General features: G+C 43.6%; 2 protein-coding genes across 2 annotated transcripts; both read right to left on the bottom strand.

The window, feature by feature from the left end:
• Nucleotides 1–1713: 1713 nt before the first annotated feature.
• Nucleotides 1714–4604, bottom strand: th2 (tyrosine hydroxylase 2). Its single transcript, XM_086058268.1, has 12 exons — nucleotides 4111–4604; nucleotides 3704–3878; nucleotides 3525–3613; nucleotides 3371–3438; nucleotides 3244–3294; nucleotides 3021–3166; nucleotides 2765–2900; nucleotides 2625–2694; nucleotides 2496–2552; nucleotides 2266–2361; nucleotides 2052–2185; nucleotides 1714–1970 (listed from the first exon to the last, which is right to left on the bottom strand). The coding sequence occupies exons 1-12, from the start codon at nucleotides 4342–4344 to the stop codon at nucleotides 1805–1807; spliced, it is 1422 nt and encodes a 473-aa protein (XP_085914394.1). The 5' UTR covers nucleotides 4345–4604; the 3' UTR covers nucleotides 1714–1804.
• Nucleotides 4605–4715: 111 nt separating this feature from the next.
• Nucleotides 4716–16024, bottom strand: pah (phenylalanine hydroxylase). The gene is made up of 13 exons (XM_086058269.1): nucleotides 15856–16024; nucleotides 14830–14949; nucleotides 9617–9800; nucleotides 8056–8144; nucleotides 7558–7625; nucleotides 7106–7302; nucleotides 6273–6408; nucleotides 6124–6193; nucleotides 5965–6021; nucleotides 5800–5895; nucleotides 5328–5461; nucleotides 5146–5261; nucleotides 4716–5069 (listed from the first exon to the last, which is right to left on the bottom strand). Exons 1-13 carry the CDS (start codon nucleotides 15925–15927, stop codon nucleotides 5026–5028), a joined length of 1383 nt encoding a protein of 460 aa, XP_085914395.1. The 5' UTR covers nucleotides 15928–16024; the 3' UTR covers nucleotides 4716–5025.
• Between the last annotated feature and the right edge of the window lie 1184 nt (nucleotides 16025–17208).

The following is a 17208-nucleotide window of genomic DNA, read 5'->3' as shown; positions in this document are numbered from 1 at the left end:
GAGCAGCAGCAGCTGCACACAAGCCAGAGCGCCATAACGGTCTGTGCACGCTCTAAATGTTTTCCAAATGCTATCAAACCTCCCTTTGCACACTTGAGATATTTTCCCACCCTGAAATGTGAGTCGTGAGTCTTGCAAGCTTTGCAAGGGCTGCCACAAAGACGCCATCCCAAGGCTGAAGAGAGGAACAACAAGGATATAGAAGTAAGTTGTGACCTTGTTCCTACAACCTTGCATTGAACCTTAAAAAGCCGACTTTTGTACTAATTGCTGCAGTTATTTTTTTTCTGCTTAAAACTTTAAGCTCCAACGAGAGCGGCGGAGCTAATGAGCAACATCATACGAAGGCGGGGAGATTAAGGCTCTTTGAGGCGGGTGTTTAGTCTAATCTCGTATCCCGATTGCTGCGAGTGTTCCCACGATGATGTAAGAATATGTCAAAAAAAGTAAAGTTTGGAAAGCCATGCAAGTGTCCTCTTTGCTGTAGTTGTTCGTCCTCCCGAGGCCCTCTACTGGTTTATCCGGACTAACAACTTCCATACATGTGGTAGATGTATGACCTTGCAGGAGGTACAGTTACAGTTGAACGCTAATAGTAATGGATCACACCAACTCTTATTACCCACGTACTTGCATTTACCCGCCTTGTTTGTCCTTCTCATTATTTATGTTGTTAGTCAGGATCTTCGCAGTGATTATGTCTTTTCGGTGAACTTAATGCAAAGAGGATTTGTTAACTACGAGCCTCCAAAGGGTTTCGAATCGAATCATGAACTTTGCACGCGGTTCACAGGACTTGACGTGGGGAACCCAATCACCGGACGTGAACCCAATGACCCACGCTCCAGTTCCAAAGGGAGGCAAACCACGCCAAGCCGGCTCGGGATGTCCACGCAAACAATTCTGCTTGGAGTCAGGATGATACAGCCTGTTGGGATTTGTGGCCGGCGGCGCCGAGCACAAGAATCTCGCTGGATCTCCTTGCTGTTGCCGCGGCAACCTGCTGATATTTGGCCCTCGGGCAGACCCGCATCCTGGCCGCGGTTTCCCTGGGATTTGTGGCTTTGAAAGCGTCGGATGCAAGGATAAGCGCGTGAGTGTTTGACGTCTGGTTTGCCTGCACTCGCCGCTCCCTATCGCTATTGTTCTCTTCTTCGCGCAGAGGCCAGCGTCAGGTTTAATTTGCCGTTGGAATTATTGGTAAGGAGGGAGAAAGGCGGCTGATCTGAGGACTTCACTGTGTTGATAGTGGAATGATGAGTATTGAGGATGTCACAAGCTTAGACCTCAGTCAAAACCTCAAGGAACTGCCCATCTCCAGTCTCATGGAGGAAATGAAAGGAAGACGGACTACGTGCTAGCACGCCCCCGGCCATGAGGACGGCCCTTGATGGACTGTGAGGTCCCGCTGACCTGGCCCTGTCGGCTTGCTAGGCCTTACTGTTGGCTGTGAGTTTGACCAGCGGAGGCAACTTGATACTTAAATCATTCATAATAAGCTCATTCTGCCTGCTTAACAACACATACAGATCAGCGCCTTCCAGGAATTTTTTGAAATGGAAATTGTCGGTTTGGAAAGAAACGGCCTCTGAGCAAGTGTTGCTTGTATAGTGGTTTGGTACTGCTGTTTTTTTTCCCCCTTATCATGTATGTAAAATAGATGCAGTCATGAAAAATAAGTATTTATTTTTTTCTTTCAAAATTACAACATGTACCAGTGACGGCAATCTGAGGCAAATAAACAGCAAATGATGGCTCTTCTTTTGAGCAGATTTGTCTCCAGTCCATTTAACTGGTAATGTTCTCAGGAGGAGCCGAGCTTCTCCAAGGCTCCTTGCAGCATTTTTAGGTCTTCTCGTGCTTTGCACAGGGCGTTTTGGATCTTGCTGGGCTGATCCAGAACATCCATGCTGCAGGTGATAGGCTCATAGCGCACCGCAAATGGTCGCTTTATGGTTGTAGAGTACTTCCTGTGCAAGGAAACAAAAAGCTTTGACATGATAATTTGTAGCAGAAAGGTGTAACCTCTAAAATAGGTACGAGCAAAGTACCTTAATTTAATCTTGGCGTCCTCAAAGCTTTCCGAGACAAAGTACACTGGCTGGTAACTTTGATCCTGGTATGGTTGCACGGCCGTCTCCTCGGGATTGAACGGCTTGTACTCGGGTTCGTTGGACAGGGCGTACTGGAATATGGGTCTCAGAGCGTCAAGGCACATGGAAATGGAATGAAAACTGCTTTATTATGAACATTGTGCATACTCACCATGAGTTCTCCATAGGATGAGAGAAGTCCTGCCCCATAAGCTTTGACTGTCCCGTTCTGTTTGCAGAGGCCAAACTCCACAGTGAACCAGTACAGCTGGAAAAGAAGAGGCAGAGTGAATGCACTTATTAGCTTTTGCCACTAGGTGCTGCTCAAGTCTCATGTTTAAAACAGCAACTATTCCAGATTTTCATCAATCAAAGGATCCCCTTGAGAGCAATATATCTTACCGTGGATAATTTCTCAATGTCTTCTTGCGATGCTCCAAGCGAGGCTAATCCAATCTCCTGGAAGTGACCCCACTAATCAGTCAAGATATTTCAGGCAAAAGAACCAAAGAGCCATTATGTGCAAAATACCTGGGAAAACTGGGCAAACTCTTTGTCTGCCAGCATGGGGATGTGACCAAGCAGCTCGTGGCAGCAGTCCCTGTGGCAGGAGGTCAAAACGTCAGTAAAAAAGGAGCTACCGTTGACACGACGAATGCCGCAGGACTTACGGCTCAGGAGAGTGCATGGGCGCCGACGCGTGGCGGATGTACTGCGTGCACTGAAACACTCGGAAAGCCAAACTGGCGAGGAAGTCCCTGGCGGACAGCAGGCCAGCGACCGGACGCAGCTGGAAGCCTGTTTTTTCTGGGAAGAAAAACAAAACTTATTACCCAGTGGAGTTTTTCATTTTCATCTTGGCCCCAACAGCTTCCCCTAAACCGTTGCGTTCCATTGCGAGTGGGTGTGATTGTTTTGCTATGTCACCTTTGAGGAAGGCGGAAATGTCTCTGAGCTGAGGGATGCGCTCCTCGCTGTAGCCACACTCAGTCTCCAACTGCTGCAAACCGTCCAGGAACTGTCGGCAGGCCAGATTGGGGTAAATGCTCCGCAGCTTCTTGTACACCGCCCTCCTTTTTTTTGAATACATTGTTTAGGTCACGTCTCATTACTTCTTTTTGCAGTGGTCACCGTGCACCTGTTCTCTCACCATGTGGCCGTTTCTTCTGCTGTGTACTCCACCTCGGGCAGCGGGTCACCCCTTACATCAAAGCGGACAAAAAAATTAATTAGCTGAGTGGCGTTTTTCGGAGAAGAGGCTCTCTTTTTACACTCACTGTTTGTATCTGTAGGACAGCTCTGAAATGAAGGCGCGGCGCTTCCTGTATTCTGGGTCTGTGTAGCCCTACGGCACAGGTGACACGCATTGTTGGTACGCTATTTTGTCTATTCTCTCGCCAAAGCTGGCTTGACATTTCATTGGACACTCACCGGATGGTCCTTGTCCATGGCCGGATCGAATTTGGTTATCAATAAGTTGCATCTGTCCAGCTCCTTTATCTGTCGAGGGAACCAGGGGACTGCGATGGAGATGAAAAGAAGCATTTTTTTTTTTTTTTTTTATAACAACTCGGTCCACCATCCCAACTACTGAATGTTTTAAAACACACCTTTTTCTTCTGGAATGGACCTAACGTTATCCACAACTCTCTTCAATGAGTTAACAAAGACGTCCAGGTCGGAGTTGTGCACCTCGCACTTGACAAAGAACTCCAAGTCGGACGTGCTGTTCTTAGATCTCCTGCCCGGCCGGCTCTCAACGTGGAGGAGTTTGGCGTCGAATGTCTGGAAAAGTGACAAGCGCACATTGTCGAAATGTATACGGCAGTCACTTTTTTAATGTGGAACCTTGCTCTATCTTTTTTTCTAAGAAAGTTCCCTATTCAGGGTAAGCGTAAACATTGCTGTTTTGTCCCTATAATGTATCTTATTAAGGTTAAAAAATTAACTATAATAAACATAAAATGAATTAAATAGGCATTAATCTGTTAGGAAAGGAAGAGATTTTGATGGTTACCTCAAATATTTTTCCTGTCTTAAAGAACCCCGAATTCTTCTCGTTGCTGAGGTTGAACAGCACATTGAGGGTCATCCGGCCCTCCTTCTCTTCAAAAACTTGCGAGTCCACCCCCCGCGAGGTCTCCGGCGGACCTCCGCTTCCAACGCTGCGATCCCGCCGGGCATCCTCGATCAAACTCTGCCTCCGGCCGCTGAAGGGCGCCGCTTGGCCCCCACTGCTGTCCGTCTTCATGGTTTAAAGATGTGCTCCGGTGTGTGTGAGCCTGAGGCATTTAAATAGCGTCTCATCTGAGGGCTGAATGCAGATGAGTGTTTTTTTTTTTTTTTTTTTTTTTTACGCCTTTTGCGTCACCGAGGCAAAAGCAAGTCATTGAGCAGTCGCCTGTTACTTAACATCACTGTCTGATAGCCATTCAACCGAATCAGGTCTTCTTCTCAGGTTGTATAAATGTTACTAAAAATAATAATTAAGGATGAGGGGGGGGGGGGAACGCAGTGTATTTTTAGCCTTGCTTGTTTTCCTGTGCTGACTATAGCTCAGGGAAAATGCGTAGTGTTCATATGTTAATACTTTTCAGGTAAAATGGGACAAACGACACCACGTTAATATCCTCTGTTTATTAGTTTAATTAAAATATTTCATGCTCAAAAATAGGGGGAGAAAAACATTGTCAAAAGTTGCTTAGTTATCAATTGAAACAAGTCTTGGTTTACCTGTCAAATCTAGTTTTTGTATGTATATTAGAATACTAATAGAATAATACATTAAAGTGTAGTGACTTCTAGAGGTTACACATGATTAACTAACTAAAAGACAGAATCTTTTTTTTATTACATCCCGGTAATGTTGACATGTTGTAATACAAAAAAACTGATATGCCAAGTATAAGCTTCAGGCTCTTTGGTCACGACGTCACTCCAATTTTTTCATGGCTTCGCACAATTTCCCCATTTCACCTGCAACCAAAAGAAAAGCACGTTAAGGAAAGCAGCATATCAAAATCAGTTTTGGAACAACAGGTTTGGAACTTACTCTTGATGCTGTTGGCCAGGTTGCTGAGCTGCTGGGTGTTGTCCAGCACCTCCACGCTCTGAGTATACGGGTTGTAGCGCACAGAGAAGGGCCGGGGGATGGTGCCGGCAAACTTCCTGGAAGGCCCACACGGGCTCAGTGACATTTAGGGCCCTTGTCGTGCATTAGTGCAACATGCATACCTGACTCTGTCTTTGGCATCCTCAAAGCTTTCGGCGACAAAGTAGACTGGCTGGTACTCTGTGATTGGGTATTTCTGAACGCTGGTCTTCTCTGGGTCAAAGGGAAGCAGTTTTGGCTTGTCGGTCAGGCAGTACTGGAAGAAGACAAGCAATGACACATTCAGTGTGTTCTCAAATGATCAATGAGCCTTGAGATTCCTGTCAAAAACAGGAAGTGGAGTAAGATTATGGCCTCTTGCTTTCCCCCTGTGGACTCTGCCAGAGCGCACATCCTCCGCTGATGCAACGTGTGACCTCCATAGACGCTCTCTCAGCCCACGCTGAGCCGCTGAACCACTTTTCCCACTCTACGCCGGCCAGGCGAAAGTCAGTGACACATTAATCCCGAATGGACCACTAACCCACTGCCTGAGACCAGACCCCCCCCCCCCCCCCTGCCCGTTCTGGTTGGTTGGCTGGCCGATGAACCCACCTGCAGCTCTCCAAATGACGATAGCAAGCCTGCTCCGAATGCTCTCGTCTCAGAGCCCTGCTTGCACAGGCCGAACTCCACAGTGAACCAGTAGACCTGATGCAGAAATGAAGGCTGTTTAACACCTGCTCGATGGCGAATCTTTAGTTTGTCGCAGAAACATACCGTTGCAAGTTTCTCAATGTACTCATCTGGGGCCCCAAGAGAAGCAAGACCGATCTCCTGTTTGGAAGAATGAAGAAGAGAATTTATATTACTCTCTATGTAAAATTCAAGGGGTTGGGGTTTTAAGATTTAGAGAGTCTGTACTGGTGCTTTGTATACCTGGGAGAACTGGGCGAAACCTGAATCGGCAAAGAGCGGGACATGCCCCAGGAGCTCATGGCAAATATCACTAGAACCAGAAAACAAGCTTTAATCCCTCACTGAGAACATCTTGTGTCGTCCAATTACAATTTGCCGCTCACACTTACGGCTCAGGTGTGTACGTAGGCTTGGAACCATGCCGGATGTACTGCGTGGAATGGAAGACGCGGAAAGCGAGGCCGGCAAGGAAGTCCCGGGAGGAGAGCAAGCCGGCAACCGGGCGAAGTCGGAAACCAGTGCACGCTGAGGCGCGGACGGCAAGCGCATGATAACCAAATGACTCGAATAACAATGCCTAAAATGTGAACGAGCACTACACTAGGTTTGCACAATACACTTTTATAGACATATAGGGCACATAACACACTTTGGGGGGTGGGGTAGGGTGGAAACACCGTCTTCACCCTACAACTCCCCTCCAATTTTAATACACCACACAACTTGTGGGGGGGGGGGGCTTGTGGGGGTGCCATCGGTTGGGGGCCGCAGTATAGAGCAGTGCTGCGGTCCCCTGTCCGTGATTTTATGTTTTTTGGATTTGTTGGGGTCTGGATGTTTCTTGGGCTGGGGAGGAGTTCTGGTGGGGGGTGTCTGGTCGGTGCTGGATTTCACCTTCCTTGGTTTTCTTTGGTCCCCTCGGGTCTCCTGGTGTTCAGTTTAGGTGAACGGTATGAGATTTTTTCTAATAGGTTTTCTGGTGAGCTAACAAATACACGCACGCACGCACGCACGAACGCACGCACATACACATACTCACCCACACACACACCCACAAAAAAAAATAATATATATATATATATATATAAAAAATAAAAAATAAAGAGCAATGATGATGACATTTCCGAATGAACAATACTGAGCTCTTAAAAAATAAAAAATAAATAAAAATAATAATAATAATAAAAAAAAAATGTGAACGACAATGAAGAACCCAACTCACACTGCAGGAAGCGGGACACGTCGTCCAGCTGTGGGATGTTGTCCTGCCTGTAGCCACAGTACTTCTCCAGCAGAGGGAAGACTCGGTTGTGTTCGCGACAGGCGTGAGTCGGGTACAGGGTCTTTAGTTCCTTGAATACGGTGCCCCATGTAGCCTTTTCGTCTTCCGTGTACTCTACCCGAGGGATCGGCTGGCCACTGGGAGAACAATGACGCACACTTTAAGCAACCAAAAAAAGACGTTCCGAAAGAATGACACAAGGGGAAGTACAAAGTGCTCTTAAACCATGAAAATATGTATTTTCTGAATCAGGAATTCTGTATGCAAGGCAGCGGGTAGTTGTTTTGACAGTTCTTGCAAGAACATCTCCGGAATTGTAGGGTCCAACATTTTTTTTAACAATTTATAGTAGTGGAAGCTGTTGGCAAGAACGTGATTAAGATTTAAATTACTGTCTGTAGTTGTAGGCGATGTCAGCAAACTCCTTTCTGCGGGTCCGGTACACTGGGTCTGTAAAGCCCTGGTGGACACACACACACACACACACACACACACACACACACACACACACACACACACACACACACACACACACACAAAAGGAGAAACCGTGTTAGATCTCACAAACGACACCCAAACGAAACCCTGTGGCCTTTGACAGCATTACGCACTCTGTCCCCAATGCGAGCATGCAAATGTACATTCAAATGAAGCCTTTGTAGAGCTTTACGATGAATATATTTCACTTTAATGATGGTGGCAAAAGGGAGCAATTATCTATAATTATAGGGGCCCCAATTAAAGCAATGACATCAATTTGTGTGTTTCCATGAGAATAGGCAGCCTTGTCATCTCTTGCGGGGCCTTATCTTTCATTGGCCGCGTGGGCTTCAGAAGATGCGTGTATGCACAAAAAAACGCACACGGTGACAGATGAGTCAGAACTTTACCGGGTGATCAGAATCCAGCTCCGAGCCGTAACTGAGGATCTGGTTGGCAAAGCGGTCCAAGTCCTGAATGTCATTGGGGAACCACGGCACTGGAGAGTAGAGTTTTTAAGTCGATGAATTAGATAATTTATTGATTGCGGTTCCCAGATACATTTGCCATTTTGAGGGCTTCCGTAGTTTCTGTTACGGGTCATGAAATTTGCAGAGGTTAGGCAGTTTATCACGACTGACTGAATTGAAGGGCTGTAAGTCCGTTACTGATGGACTCCCGTTATGCTAATGAATGACACACTTTTTCTTTTCTTTTTTTTAAATATTGGACTTAGCACTGACGGAAGTGAGTTTTCTTCTGTCAGTGTTAATTGCCGCTAACCGGGTCACGCACTGACGAGACACATGTTTTGACAGACGTTTTGACGGATTGCCCACCTCTCTGTCGGTCCGAAAATAGCGTTGAGGAAGTGAAGTGATGATGAAAGCGTGGTTAAATAAAATCACAGACTGACGGATGATGATTACAATTTGGTTCGGCTTGAATAAAGGACAGACTTGAGATGTCAGAAGGGGGTGCCCAGGGCGCTGACAAATGACTGACCAGAATTTTTTTTAATAAAAATACCCGCCAGAAATTTGTTTGGCATATATCATCTATCACGTAAAAGTCTCAAAAAACTATGCCTGGAACGATACATCCAATATGCTTTAGGACAAACTCGTCTGACATTTTTTTCTGGTTGCTCTAATGTTTACTCGGCTTAGTAACTGGTAATAAGTACGGGAATGTACTAAAAGCAACCGTAAAGTATTAACAAATAGCTTGTCGGTCGACCATTGTGTGGCTGGAGCAGCATAAATAGACGTTAATGATGGAGAGGAGCATTTGGGCCTGTAGGACGTCGCGCTGTCTTGGCATGTTGACACTCGACAGAGCAGCGCACACAGGCCATCTGCTTGTTCTGCGGATTTATGACCCTCAAAGACACTCATGAATTTTCCATTTGCGCCGTGTGGTCTAACGGCCTGAGGCTTCGCAGTGACAGCGAGGCTCGAACAGGCGTCTCTCACAACGGGACCGTGAGCGTCGTCTCGTCCACTTGACCCTGACCAACAGGCGGGTAGGGCCTGTCAGTCTTGTCCCGCCGTGACCTTGGCGTGTTCCGCCTGGCCCGAGGTTGTTCCTGGGCGGGAGTCACACAGAGCGCTCCTGTTCCCGCCCAGGCCTGTTGGTGGTGAGTAGCAAAACTAATGTCATTCTGGAAACAACTAATAAAAGGGGTCAGCGCTGGGGCGGCGAGCCACCCGTCTAGTCGGCGACGGACGATGGCTGTCCATTAATTAGCGGACCCGCGAAGCACCACAACACAGCTTATAAATAGACCAGATTGTAAGGACCTAGCTATACCCCTCTTCTTCCACTAGAGGCACCTGTGACCCACTGTAGTTTCCGTCTGTCCAAATTCAGACTTTTTCACCTTTTGCAGCTTAAATCGTCACAAATCTCTCGTCTCCCCCCCTACAAAACGAGGATGCTTATCTCTGGAATACTTGTCAAGGCTCTCACCGGTGTCTTTCTGTTTGTTGCGCGTCAGCTCGTGCACCTGACCGCTGATCTGCGTGCGCAGGCTGTCGATGACCTCGTCCAGGGCGAGAGAGCAGTTGGAGTCCACGTTGATGAAGAACTCGTACTGCTCCTTGCTGGCGCGCGACGGCCGAGACTCGATGTGCGTCAGGTTGATGCCCTTCTCCTGCAAAACGGCACCAGGATAATAATATTGACGTGAGTAAATGTATTGCTTTTTGGTTGTTGTTCTTGTGCCTTGTTGCACTTCCCTGGTTTGACCAAAAGGTAGCGCTGTGGTACTCTAAAACAACCTTCTCCGTCAGGTTCATCTTCAACTTGAACAAGATGTCAGTTGATCCTTAACCCTTTTATGTCTGTAATTTTTGTATTAATTGGCCGGCTGCACATTTGATGGGAAAAAAATATTATAATAAATAATAATAATAATAATATTAAATATTATATTTTTTTTATTCGCCCCCCATTTTTAACATGTTTTCTAAAAAAAAATTAAGCTTGAGAGCAAGTCAATTTGTTCCATAACATACAGTGACAGGAAGCTACACAATGCGAGTTTCCAAAATGAAGGCTTCAATTATTGTTAAAAATCAACATTTTATCCTTACAGCCATTGTTCCATATGGGTTAAAAATTCCACAGGCACATCAAACAACTTTGTAAAGTGTTTGGAGAATGACATAATTGTGCACAAATGGGTTGCTGTTGAATGGCATTTTTTTTGTAGACAAATTCCTTTCATTCAGATTCATATTTTTCTTCACATTTTCAGTACCGACATTTGATTGGTTGAAAATGTTTTGCAGAGATCTTAAATTTGACTCTACCGAAACCAGCAGAATCTGTGTTTTTTTTTTAAGCTGACAAAAGCTACCCCAAAAAGGTGCTTTTCGAACCCAGACCATCAGATTCCCCCGACACGACTGTGAGCTGCTTATTCTCCCTCAAAATTCTCAGGCCTTTGGCATCAGTCTGCACACACATTGGCCTCATTTGCTGAGATTCCAAAAAAAGCCTATAAACGTGAAGTCGTCAAACAAATATAAGACTGGTGGAGATGTTTAGGAGCCGCTGGAAGGCATCTTCGCGTGGTATACACAACGGATGGGAGAGAGAGGGTGTATGTCGCGTTCTCTTTTGTGATAGGCCGATTGGAACGGGGAGGGCGTGAGTGGTGGGGGGGGGCCTCCCGCATCTGGTTCCGATTGTGTTTATCACATCTTAGTGAGAGCCATGCACGCCGGCGTCACTCACAAGTCCCGACAAGAATGTGACGGTCAGGTGTTGAGTTTAGAATTTTTTTTTAAATAAGTGCTGCTTAAGGTTCTAGAAGCCCTGGTGTAGCCCTGGACCAACCACTACTCAGAACAATGGGGGGGAAAAAAGGAGCGTCATGAAAATCAAAGGAGGAGAATTGTAAAGTCTTTGGGAATGATTTTGAAAAATCGCACATTTTGAATCCTTGGATTTAACAATGTACTCAAGATGTACATTATTCATCATTCCACCCTGGGAAGAGACGGGTTCGACGTAAAAGTCATGAAAAGCCCCATAGATGATGCCATATGAGATATGCACCGCATGGGAAAAATATACTGGATCACATGAGCAGAGGACGTTATAATGCTCATACAGTTCTTGGGGTTTTTCTATTGATTTTCTTCTGAATCTTGACTTGATTGCTTTTTCGGAAATGGGCCGTGCATGATTTGTGTATAAAATGGTGACGCAACATTACACGAAGATTTGAGCATGTATTCGATATCCTTGATATCCAGTTTAAGGCTCAATAAAACCATTTAGAGCACGCCAGAGAACGACAGTCACTTCTTTCTCCACTACTGTGTGACATTTCTGCGTACTTGTAGGACAACCACACGTTGTTGTGTACTTGTTGACATTTGTGCGCTACTAGTGACGATAGATGTTAACTATTCAAATGTTATGTCTTTAGCACACAGTTGTGTAATCGAGATGTTTACTACCATATTTCATTTTCAGACTGAAATACCAATGTGAGTACTCAACTCTTGAGTAGTCAGTAGTCCCTGATCCCAAGTACCGATATCACTTGTGCTTTTAAATATTTATTTTTATTTTTAAGAATATGTAAAATAATATAAGAAAAATTCCTTAAAATTGCATGAAATGAATGGCAGTTTTCTATTCTTCTAGTTTCTTGATCATAAAACGGACACAAGACTGGGCTGCGAGTCCCAAGGCCTGGTATCGGCCCAATACCGATACCTGATATCAGTACTCATCCATCTCTAGTTGTAAACTAGTGCACAGTTTTGTCCTACGAGTATGCCAAAGTTGTCCTGACAGTTTTCATCTATTGGATATCCTTGATATCCAGCTTTAAGTCCATGTTACTAGTACGCTATTTCTCCTCACTAGTGACATAGTGGGTCAATTAGTATGCACAAAGTAAGCTTTAAATAAAATAATTTGAGTAGGTTTTGGATATCCTTGAAGAATCACATCTTACTCTTTAAATGTTTGTTTTTTTTCCTTACCAGAAAACTACTGTCTTGCACTAAGTATTACTACTAGGCCAACCGAGTCGGCAAGTGTCATGCACTAGTGGCCTCCTAGAAACTACAAGTAACAGCAAAATGCCTTCTGGTAACTTAAAGTTGTCCGACTAGTATGCCAAAGTAGTTTTGAACATTTAGTGGCTAACCTTGATAGCCATCTTAAGCTCCATGTGCTAGTACGCGCTTTGTCCTCGTGAGTAAGATGATTCATGCCCAGTAGTAGTTTTTTCTGTTGTCCGTCGTCTTACTAGTGAGGACAAAGAGTGTACTAGTGCACAGATATGAAGCATAGGGAATAAATGCTCAATCGGCTTTTCATTCAAAGAAGTCAGCACGTTTGGATTCCACTAATAACTAGAATGGCATTTTCTACTCGTGGTTCCTTCGGGGGGAAAGGCATTCTTTTCACGGAAAAGCTCTTTGATTTTTTTTTTTTTTTTTTTTGTGTGTGTGTATGACGCCGAGTTCCCAGCAAAGCCAGCTCCGAAATCCCCAAAAGCCAGTCAGGGCATCACATGACAAGCAGCGTGCCGTGTCACAAGAGTCGCACTCTCTACCAGTGCGGGCATGAGCGCGGTCGGAGGGGGCGTGCGGACGAGCCTGAGGGTCAGTCGGGCTGTTATATGGTGGAGGCGGGGGGAGGGACTGGGGAGGGACTGGGGGAGGATTGGGAGAGTTTCAGCTCATAGGTCCAAAGAGGATCTTGTGCTTTCATTCAACAACACTACCGCCCCCCTCAACCCGCAAAAAATAAAAAAATAAAAATAAAAATGCAATTAGCACAACAGAGGGTAACACCCCCCCCCCCAAAAAAAACGTTTAATTAGATTTTAACTGTTCACTCCTCTGCGTTATCTTTTCCTCTTAAGTGGGAGGTGCACTTTTTACGTGCGTAGCCATGATGATGATGATGATTAAATAATTGAAGTGCTGCCAATCCGTGTCGATTCGAGCAAAAAGTCACGTACGCACGCAGGCTGTGCCGATCAATAAAATAAAAATAAATAAACCACAGAGGCAAGCGTAGTCATGTCAGCAAAGTTGGCAAAGGTTATGCTTTTTAAGACACCATTTTACGCAATAACAATGATAGAGCATTGTTAGTTAAGTAGAACTAATAGTTTACAATTTAATATCTATACACAAATGGTTTTCTAACTTTTTACACCAAGTACCACCTGAAAAAATACTGGCTGTCCAAGTACCATCATTATGACTCGTGTTAAAGTACAGTACTGTAACTAGTAGGCCTAAGTGTTGAAGCAAAGGTTTTATTTATTAAAAAAAAAAAAAAAAAACACTACGGCAGTTTAAACATTACAAACCTATTTAATTAAAATACATTGCACATAGCAGTGACATAAAAACCTTATTTAAATGTTTAAAAACATTCATTGCAAATACTTAAAAATGTACTGGAAAGATTAAATGCAAATGGCGCATACTGTAATTCAAAGTTAAATACAACTGAACAATACAGTGGATAAGGACTCGCGGTGGCCTGCGAACAGCAAAAATCCGCTTATAATTGACGCCTAGTGAAATACATTGGGGGATGAAACCCAAAAACTCTTAAAAGAAAAAATGCTCTTTTGCAAAATTCAATATGTTTTTTCCACACCACAAAAAAAAAAAACGGGGGAAAATGGGGTATACCCTAAAAAAATATTGGGGGGGACATCGACTCCCATCGCTCAACTCAACTCTACATTTACTCTACCCTGGGGCAGCAGATACAGAGAATACAACAGAGGCCTCAGAATTGAGCCCTGCGGAACACCATACGTTCTGTTATACATATTGCACATATTCGTCTGACCACTTCCTTTTTTTTTTTCTTTTTTTTTTTTGCTCGACTTTATGAAGGGAGTACAATAATAAAGAAATCACACGATGTACCATCACAACAGTCAAAAGCTGTGTTCATGGATCTTTTTTTTTTCTTTTTTAAATTTTTCAAAAAGTGTGTGGGGGGGGGGGGGGAGATCAAGGCCTGTGTAATTAAATAATGTAGAAATATGTTTTTACTAGATTTTCAAATGACTCAATTTGACCCGTGGCATAACGTAATGCCCTGGTGTTATATAGTCGTAGAAGCAGCAAGTTTTTGGATTCACCTTCAGTCGGGCTCTGCAGGCCAGTGGATCAATGCGAGATAAGAGCCGTTTGTTTAGTCATGGGGCCACTTGGAAAAGGTCGCCGGCACAAAAACAAGCCAGGATCAAAAACATTGTATGCAGACCGATGAGACCTTTACGATTTTTTTTCCCTTTTTCTTTTTCAGTGCAAGAGCTCACACTTTTTGAGGTCTCGCCCCCAAGTCGGGACAATTTGGCATTTGGGCATGAATGCCACCGACGCGTCACGTGAAAGCAGCAACAAAGTCAGCTGCCGCTTATCATGATGATTACGTTTACCTCGATAGCTCTTAGAAATATGATTTTCAGTTTTTTGTATTTATTTGTTGCCTCCATTGCATCTGGGTAAAGCAAATAGAAATTATAATAGAATAATAAATGCTTCCTCTTTGGGGAAAAATGGTTCTTTCGTCCTTTCGTGGTTCGTGCTTTCTTGTTCTGTGTTTGCTAGCAGGAAATAAAGTCGCTTTTTTTTTTTTTTGCAAAGTAGTCCCTGGAGGGGTACGAAGGAATTTACCTCAAAGAGTCGTAGCGCTCGGGCCAAGGCGCCCACCTCCTCCTTGAGTGAGAAGATGCAGGAGATGACTTCGCTCTTCTTGCTGGTCTCCTCCTCCAGGTACATGGAGCCTCGCCGCCTCTGACAACCAAAACAAAACCACCTTGTTTTAACGAGCCCAAAGTGGCATCTGCAACTGTTTGAGCCTTTAAGCGCAGCGGGAAAGGGGGGGGGGGGGTCCGTGGAATCCGATGGACAGCCCCAGAGAACCAAACGGAAAACGGATTGAACTCCAACACGTTTGCTGGGCTCATTGTCTGATGACTTGATGCCATAATTATGGAATTCCGCAATTGTGGATTCCATGCAACACTGGTGTGAAGCATTCTCAGAACCACTGCTAATACAGTACAACAAAAACAAAAATAAGCAGTTCTTAAATTTCTAGAATGTAATAACACGTTTGATGCACTTGATAATAGGACTAGATTTCCGCAATTGTGGAATGTTGTCCTGGTTGGTGTAACCCATGCAACACAGGTGTGAAGCACTTGGATGAAACACTGCTTATACTATAGTACAAAAAAAAAAAAACACTTTTTAAAAGGCAATACCACATTTGATACACTTAGCATAAAGGTCGAATTCCACAATTATGTCCCCCATGCAGCACAGGTGTGAAGCACCTACTTCTACTTTATACATTAAATGTTAGAATTTTCTTCACTTTCTGTAACAGAACAGCAAAGTTGATACACTTCAAAATCTAAATAGACTTCCGCAAATTGTGGAATGTTGTGGTATGTGGATTTCATGCAATACAAGTGTGACAGAAACACTTTGACTAAATGTTAACAAGCATGAATGATTATTTTATTATTATTTGCAGTTTACAGCAATGTTTGTGCCTGTCTACAAATAAAAGCTACTCAAATGTTTTTTTTTTTAGCATTGCCGACTTTTTTAAACATTTTTGCTCAGCTGCCCATAATCCCAAAAATATAGCAGCATTTTTATCTGAAACTTTTCTTTTTTTTTCAGACCTACCCCTTTGTCCTGCTCATTGGGTTCGGCATCCTCACTGTAGTTCCCGTTGACCCTCTTGTAAGCGGCGTCCATCTTCTCTGACCTGCAGGTGAGTCGTGTGTGTTCGTGTGTGCAGCGTTTTTGCCTTTGTTGGATAGGATTTTGTTAAGCGGGGCCGCCACTTCTTATTACACAGTGAGTCACGTGACTCCGCTCTCACACACACACACACACAACCCCCCCCCCCCCCCTCCGCATTGGCATGTGATGGGGCGCTGCTTGTGAAACAGACCTGCGGTGGGTCCATGTGGTCCGGCTGGTTGCGGTTGTGGTAGTGGTGGTGACCTACAATTTCAATTGTCGTGTTTGTGGGCTCGATAGTCCTGTAAGGAACATAAAAATGCAAACTTTTTATTAAGGTCTTCAAGGTTGAGAGTTGATTTCGGCCACTCATGCGCACCGAGCAATGACATATCTTTTGTCTTTTCATATTTGTTGTTTCTGTTTTAATTCCCTACAATTGATTAATTAATGTAATTATTAAGTTTTTTTAAATGTATTTATTTATAATTTATGCTCAAGGTCTATGTAGTAGTGCATTAGTTTATTGTGCATTTTTCAAGTATATTTACATACATTTAAAATATCCGTATTATTATTATTAGGGATGTAACAATAACGGCAATATCGTGATATTAAAACTGCCACAATATATCGTCGCCGTCATGTCACGAAAGCAGCACATCTGTTGAAATTTTTTTTATTTCCATTTGTGCAGTTCTAGTACCCTCTGGTGGCTAGTTTTTTTTAGTGTCGTTTAATTTTTACAAGGCATGTTTTGGCCCTTCTATGTTTAAAATATAAATACAACACTAGTCAATATGTGTAGGAACTCAATGTGTGCTTGTATTATTAGTAAGTGCCTCAATATTAAGTGTTATTAGAAATTGCAGGTGTTTATATGCATTGCTGTAATGTACAAAAGTCCAATATTGTTTTTTTTTTTTTTTTAGTATGAGCTCTTTTTTCATTTTTTTTACAATATTGTGACTTTTTTTTGTATCGCCAACCTCCCGCACAATATCCTGATATCGTGTCGTGACCTTCATATCGTGATATCGTATCATGATGTTTGAATATAGTTACATCCCTAATTATTATTAATTGATTATAAATATTGTACTTGTAAATGTTGACATATTTTTATACATTCTTTCTCCAATTAAAAATCAAATGTGGCCCTTGACATCAAAAGTTTGCCCACTTTTGATTTACATAATCAAGAGTCCAGAGACATTTCTATCAAAAGCCAAATGAATTAAATGTATTTTTTATTTAATGAATTATTAAATTAATTTCATTAATTAATTAAAA

Source organism: Leptonotus elevatus, chromosome 17 (genome assembly GCF_054856555.1).
Source record: "Leptonotus elevatus isolate MCC_2025b chromosome 17, RoL_Lele_1.0, whole genome shotgun sequence".
In the NCBI taxonomy this organism is placed as follows: domain Eukaryota; kingdom Metazoa; phylum Chordata; class Actinopteri; order Syngnathiformes; family Syngnathidae; genus Leptonotus; species Leptonotus elevatus.
Note: the sequence above shows the minus strand (reverse complement) of the source record. Positions and strands in the feature narration are given on the sequence as shown.